This window comes from Lytechinus variegatus, chromosome 7 (assembly GCF_018143015.1).
Source record: "Lytechinus variegatus isolate NC3 chromosome 7, Lvar_3.0, whole genome shotgun sequence".
Taxonomy (NCBI): Eukaryota; Metazoa; Echinodermata; class Echinoidea; order Temnopleuroida; family Toxopneustidae; genus Lytechinus; species Lytechinus variegatus.
Window position 1 is genome coordinate 9,207,111 of NC_054746.1, and position 7,267 is coordinate 9,214,377.

Here is a 7,267-nt window from a genome sequence, read left to right on the forward strand (position 1 = left end):
GCGAGGGTACAAAGTGACCGAGCTTGTCATTGAAGCGCTTTTGCATTTTAAGTGATATTAAGAAGGATTCCATGCATACTTTTGGTGAGTTTTGTGAAAATTTTCAGTAAAATATGTAAGTTTTCAAAATTTCTGGGGGGGGGGGCTACTGCCGCCCCCCTAGTTTTATTTGAACAAATGAAACAATAATTATTATTTTGTAGGCCAGCATCCAAATAGTACAAAATAAAGAGACCACTCAGAATTTCAAGTTACATTGTAATTTTGTATTTGAATATTCCATAAATTGTTAACATTCATGTATAATCATCACATTTCTGGAATATACATGACATCTACTTAATTCAAAGCTCTTGAAACCACAGAAATCCATCGGACATTAGCGAAATTCAAATTAAGAGTAAATATCACATTTTTTACATATTACGGTATGAAAATGAACTTCAATTTGGGCGATTATTTTACTTAATTGCAGACTTTATTGCAGTGTAATAATTGACGCTCTAAAGCTTTCATGAAATACTGGGACAATGAGCTAACTTAAAGAAAAAAAAATACATGGTAAATGCATCTTAGCCAAGAAGGGAGATATATATGATACTAGGTATAGGCATTTCTGGTATCAAGGTATCAAGAAGTATATGAATCAAGAAGTATGTGTATCAAGGTATCAAGAAGTATAAGATCCTAGGTATAAGACATTTCCGGTATCAAGGACCTCACTTATGTAAGGTACTTATAGTGTAGTAATTGATGCTCTAAAGCTTTCATGAAATACTGGTACAATGAGCTAACTAAAGGAAGAAAAAAAAATCATGGTAAATGTATCTTAGCCAAGAAGGGAGAAGTATATGATCCTAGGTATAAGGCATTTCCGGTATCAAGGACTTCACTGATGTAAGGTACTACGGCACCGGTAGGATCATCTAACCTTTGTATTATGTGACCATCTTCGGCAAACTCCATGATCAGACCATAAGGCTTGGTGGTAGAACGAATAATGAAATCGGGGCTCAAAAACTAGGATAAACGGAGAGATAGTAGAAATTATTAATATCAATGGAAGTAATCAATTTTTTTTTCAATTTAATAAAGTATATATATGTCCAACTCCCCATATATGTGGGAGCTTCCTGAAGGGATCTATCTGTTTTCTATTTCGTTCATAATTGTTTCTCATGCACTTATTATCTAGGCTTATGTAGGTCATGAAGTAAACTAGAAATAGGATGAATGATGGTCAGACTTTCAAAAAGAATGACTATATAATCATCATTTATGGCCAGGAAAGTAAGTTTGAGAATCATTTCAACAATCGCTCTATCTACAGCTTACACTATTTCTCTATATACTAATCTTCATGAGAAACTTTGAAAATAGACATGTTTCTTTATTATTCCAAATATTTTGATGCATTTTAATAAACATCAATGCCTGCTATGACACCAGTATTACCTTAATAAGAAGCTTTCTAAGCCATGGTCTAGGAGCAAAGACATCGTAGAGACATTGTCGTCTTATGGTAGGAAAGGCTACCCAAAACCCCCCACCCGAGCTTGGACGAATATTATCTGCAAAGCCAGGTAGATTATCAGCAAATAGTTCTCTTTCTCCCTGGCGAGGACCAGTTAGGAAGTACCTGTAAATTGAAATAAATTCAATTAATTTATATTATCTAGCCTTGAACTACAATGTAAGAGAATCTTATCCAAACCTTACTCTGATAAGAATATTGAATACATCATCTGATAAAGTAAGCTAACCATACAAGTCAATAAAGAGCAAGCAAACCAGGGGATCTCCGAGGGACCTGGTAATAAGGATAAATGCCTGGATGAGTTCATTTCTTTTCAACAAATGCATAGGTCACAAACATGGAGCGATAACTCAGTCGGTAGAGTGGGGGATTCGTATTCTGGTGACCTGGGTTCGATTCCCACTTGGTGTCTTAGTGCCCTTTGGTAAGGCATTAATCCTCAGTATCAGGTCCCTTGGAGAGGACCTTAAGCCATCGGTCCTCTGGTTGCTTGCTTAATACAAGCATTCATGCTTTCTTAGCAATCAGGTAAAAAAATAACCACCAAGTATAAGTATACAAGTAATTATATGCTGCATGAAGTAGTTTGAGTTACAGTTTAAAAAGTACATGATGCAGTCTTTAAATTCTTCCTCTCCTCCATTCCCCCTTTCTGCCTCCTCTCTCTCTTCTTTCTGTCTGCCCCCCCCCCCCACCTCCGCTTCTGTCACCGATATTTATATTACCCTTATTATGACAACTTACTGATGAATTCTCATTCTTCCTCCTTCAGCCACCAATAAGAAACTTTCATCTTTTGATAGTTGTACTCCATTAGCCAATGCTAAACCATCAATGAGAACAGAAACTTCCCCTGATGACGGGTTGTACCGAAGAAGTCTGAAATACGTCAAAGAGTATGGAAACAGTACAAACACAATGGTCCATGTTCTGAAGTCGGGTTTAAAGTTGTGGTTTAATTAAGTATGGATATCCAATAGTGTCATAAATCTATAATAGTATTATTTCAATGCATCAGTTTATTTATCTCTCAAATCATTCTTAACTGTTTCGGAAGAATCAATAAGATTGCTTTCTACACCATGACGAGATAGGAAAGAGCAAAATAATCATATTGTAAGAACCATGTAAGTAACAATTTTGACATTTTTGGCTTTCCATAATTTTAGCAGAGAGTTAGACCATGGTCTATTGAAGTTAAACCGACTTCAGAATACGGGCCTATTTGTTATGATACACCACATACATTCAATATGTACTTATTCTTTATATAGTACATGTATCTAGCTACACCAAGAATCCATTCTCCCACCTGGACATCAAATCATATGGAAAAAATATTTTTTCCAATTTTTTTATATTTCTACAAGTATCATTTTCTACATATAATGGGAATTATTAAAATAAGATGGGGATAGAAAGAGAGAGAGGTAAAAAGCTGGGAAAGGGGAAAATCTTAGGATGTTTTTTGTATTAAAAAAACATTGCTTTTCATTATAACAGCAACACAATGACTTAGAAAAAAGGAATGACAAGAATAATAACCTTGAATCATTATTTCCTTCCATCGCAAGAGAGAGATGTTGAAATCTATGCCATCTTGTGCTACTATGCGTGAAATAGATGATGCCATCAGAGCCAACTGTCAGGTCATTGAAAAATCTAATAGGCTTACCATCCACTATTGTATCTCTTGCTACTAAATTAGTACTCTCCCCTGAAAAGATTGGATGAGATGGTTTAAGTCATTTCATACTGAGATCAAACCTGTAGTGGTGGTGATGGTGTGGTTCAAGTTCAAGTTTATTTATTCAAAACCAAAAACATCACATAATCAGTGTACAAACTGGTGTAAAACCTCGAACCTATAATAATAACAGTAATATATTGCATCTCAATTTTGTGAAAATTTATACCGAAAGGAAAAAAAGGGGGAAAAAAGTGGTGGAAGGATGTATTTTCATTATCAAAGCATCGTAATTTAAAGGAGAATGAAACCCTTGGAACAAGATAGCTTGTGTGAAAACAGAATAATCAAAGAAACAGATAAGAAAGATGAGCATTTGAATATTGTGATCATATGCTATGGAGATCCTCCCATTGGCAATGCGACAAAGATGCGTACATACCTGTTGATGTATTAATTTGAAATATGCCTAGATATGCATCAATAACATACAACAATCCATCCTGAGTGAACCGTAGACCAAGCGGTCGACCACATTCAGTTTCATTTACTAAAGGAAATAAAAAAATAAAAAAAAACATATCATTATTGTGAATATCAATCCATGCAATCTACATGATTCATAAGGGGCACATTATCTCCCATATTCTTTTTTAAAGGACAAGTCCACCCCAACAAAAACTTGACTTGAATAAATGGAGAAAAATCCAACAAGCATAACGCTGAAAATTTCATCAAAATCGGATGTAGAATAAGAAAGTTATGACATTTTAAAGTTTAGCTTCATTTCACCAAACAGTTATATGCACATTTCGGTCGGTATGCAACTTATGACATCACTATTTCTTTTATATTTTATTATATGAAATATTTTGATTTTCTCGTCATTGTCATTTGCAATGAAGTTTCATTCCTCCCTGAACACGCGGAATTCCATTATTTTAACATTTTGTGGTTCAGGCAAGGAAGTCCTAATTGTCAAATTCGTAAAAATTGAAATATTGTATAATTCAAACAATAAAAAAACAAAAGAAAAAGTGAGTAACATCATCGACTCTCTTATTTGGATGTAACTGACTCGTGTATAATTATAATTATTTTGTTAAAAATATGCGAAACTTTGAAATATCATAACTTTCTTATTTTACATCCGATTTTGATGAAATTTTCAGCATTGTGCTTGTCTGATTTTTCTCTATTGATTACAATCAACATTTTTCTGAGGTGGACTTGACCTTTAACCCTTCATTCTCTACTCAGTTACTTCTAGTGTCACCCCTATGCTTTTGATTATGATCAAGGTGCATATAAATATTGTATTGTGCAATACACAAGTATTGTTTAAATGACTGCTTTGAATATATGACAGATTGTTTGAATAACAACGAAACAAAATAAAACCTGCATGGTCATTATGTTCGGCCACATTTTTTTTTTGCAGTAGATGAATATGTTTCCTAGGTAATTGGTTATACCAGCTTGGCATTTAATTATCAGCAAAATGCTGTCCTGCCGACTTCCTACGTGAGTTATACCACAAACAGAAACAGAAATTTGTGATATGTTTATACATTAGTAAATAATCAATGAATGAAAGAACCAATATATGAATAGATATATACACTCTTAAAACAAATCAGTCAAATTGACTAGACCAGTAGTCAGCTGGGAGCAACTGATATGGCAATCACTGATATTCACATTTCTGACATATATTCTAGTCAGAAATAACTCTGTTCTAGTAAAATATGACTAGAAAATAGTCAAATATGACTAGAATAAACAGTTGCACCCAGCTGACCCTATTAACACTAGTCATTTTTGACTGATTTGTTTTTAGAGTGTAGATTATTATCTTGAGTTTGTACAATAAAATACTGTTTTCTCTTATCATCATTAATATAAGAATAAAGTGAAGTATTCTTACCACAACCTAAAGGGCCAAGTGATATCAGGGTGGTTAACTCCATATTTGGGCTGATTTTTATGATCTTTCCATCGGCGGTACCACTGTAGATTATACCTTTTTGTACAAAAACAAAACAATGTAGTCTTGCACGATTTGAAAATATCAACACTAAAGATTTCTTGTTTTATTTTAACAATTGGATAATGGAATCGCCCAATGCCCCTTCCATCAAACCTAGCAATGAGCTAAAAAAAGGGTATTTTTTTTAATTTACCAAATATCAAACTGCTAAAGTTTATAACATACCATCTTTGAAAGCCAGGGACTCCGGACCCAGAAGCAGATTCTCAAGAAATTTATCCGAATTTTCAAGATGGTTACTAACAGGCAGAGTATCTCCAAGGTAAGGAGGACTTTTCAATCTGAAAAAGAAGTTGATAAAATGAAATTGAATCTGTATTGCTAAATGATAAGCAGTTAAACATGTTTTCTAATATTTGGATCTGATTTAGTGCATATTACAATTACTTTTTCACATGGTTGCAAAGTTGCAGATACACTCATGAAATATCGGGTGCTGTAACAAGCAAACAGTTTAATTGTGTATATAAAAGTGTTCCTACCAAGAATTTTCATGCTATGCAGAGGGAAAAAAACAAGATTGATTCATTAATTTTTATCATGATCGAGTTTATATGATACTATTTACTATTCATGGGCAAAGTAAGGTGGGCCATATATATGTGTATATATATATATATATATATATATATATATGAAATCATATTTTTATATTTCCAAATAAGTAGGTAAGTCCCATATTTTTGTTTCAATTTAGAATCAAATGAATTATGAAACACAAATAACTTACTGAAATTGCAGTGGTTCAAACAGAGCTGGAAGAAGATAGACTAAAACACCAATAAGTGCCATGATGAATGCAATTATAACACTTATGGGATACCTTAAAGGAAAATAAGAGTAAAAAAATTGAATAGATATTAAAAATTACAAATAAAAGTAGATGAAAATGAAAAGTAATTTATTATCATGTGAGGGTAGTGTCATCAAAACCTACATGTACCAGAAATAAACAAGAAAAAGTGCCATCTTATAAATGGGACTTGCTTGAATTATCGGTGCATGCAGACAATTTTATGGGGTGACATTCGTAATTCCGAAGGTTCGTCATTATTTTTCCTGCTATCTTTTACAATAAACTGTTTGTTGAAGTGAACTTTTCCTTTAAAGGGATTTCAGCATCTACAGGAACTATTTTAAAACTTCTCTATTTAAAACAACTTAAGGTTGAAAATGAATGATGGTTTACTTTCAATGACCACATGACAATTTGTATGTAACACAAAGTCTACTATCTAATAATAATCTGTGCATAGAAGTAAACAGACTGCTTGAGAAAACTGGGCATAATTAAGCTGAATGGATCCAAGATGCGGCCTATCTAAATCAAGCTAATGCTATTTGTGTGTAAGATAATCCTTGCAAAGTGTTTCAGCGTTTTTGAGAACGAATACAAGCACTCTTACATGACTTTAGAACTTTTCAAAATCATCAGTTACGGTCATGCATATGCACAAAGTTAAACATTCCCTTTATGTATGGCTTTTTGTTCCAAGCCCTCGAAACATACCTTCGATCATTATTAAAAAGGAAAATACTGAATAATAGAAAAATAAAGAGAGGAAATACATATTAACCACTTACATACTGACAGTCCGTTGTTGAGAAAATTGAAATGAGAACAGATCTACACGACATAGTGAGACTACCAGCACACTGCAACTATTTTAAGTCTACGAAATATACTGGTACAGTTTCATACATCCAGCATTTTAATTAGACATAAGTCTCCTGCCATACTAAAGCCAAAATAATTTGTTGTCATTTTCCCTCTTACTATACTTTTTGTTCATATTCATGTCATATGTATAGTTTTTATACGATATGCAATCAAAATATATATTGCTCTATACGTATACTGAAAAACTTGTCAAATAGCTTGACGTTATTCCCCCATCCCCCTTTTTCTTATTCTTAATGCTTCACAAAATTTTTTACTTTAAATATTCTCTGTTATGGGGGCTGGAAAAGTCTCCCCCCCCCATAATTATTC

At 33.3% G+C, this 7,267-nt stretch overlaps 1 protein-coding gene across 1 annotated transcript; it reads right to left on the reverse strand.

The window, feature by feature from the left end:
- Positions 1–620: 620 nt before the first annotated feature.
- On the reverse strand, positions 621–6,994 carry LOC121418384 (adipocyte plasma membrane-associated protein-like). The gene is made up of 9 exons (XM_041612223.1): positions 6,859–6,994; positions 6,005–6,097; positions 5,440–5,555; positions 5,152–5,247; positions 3,667–3,774; positions 3,083–3,254; positions 2,282–2,416; positions 1,456–1,639; positions 621–1,020 (listed from the first exon to the last, which is right to left on the reverse strand). Coding segments are annotated over exons 1-9 (1,113 nt in total). The 5' UTR covers positions 6,861–6,994; the 3' UTR covers positions 621–813.
- Between the last annotated feature and the right edge of the window lie 273 nt (positions 6,995–7,267).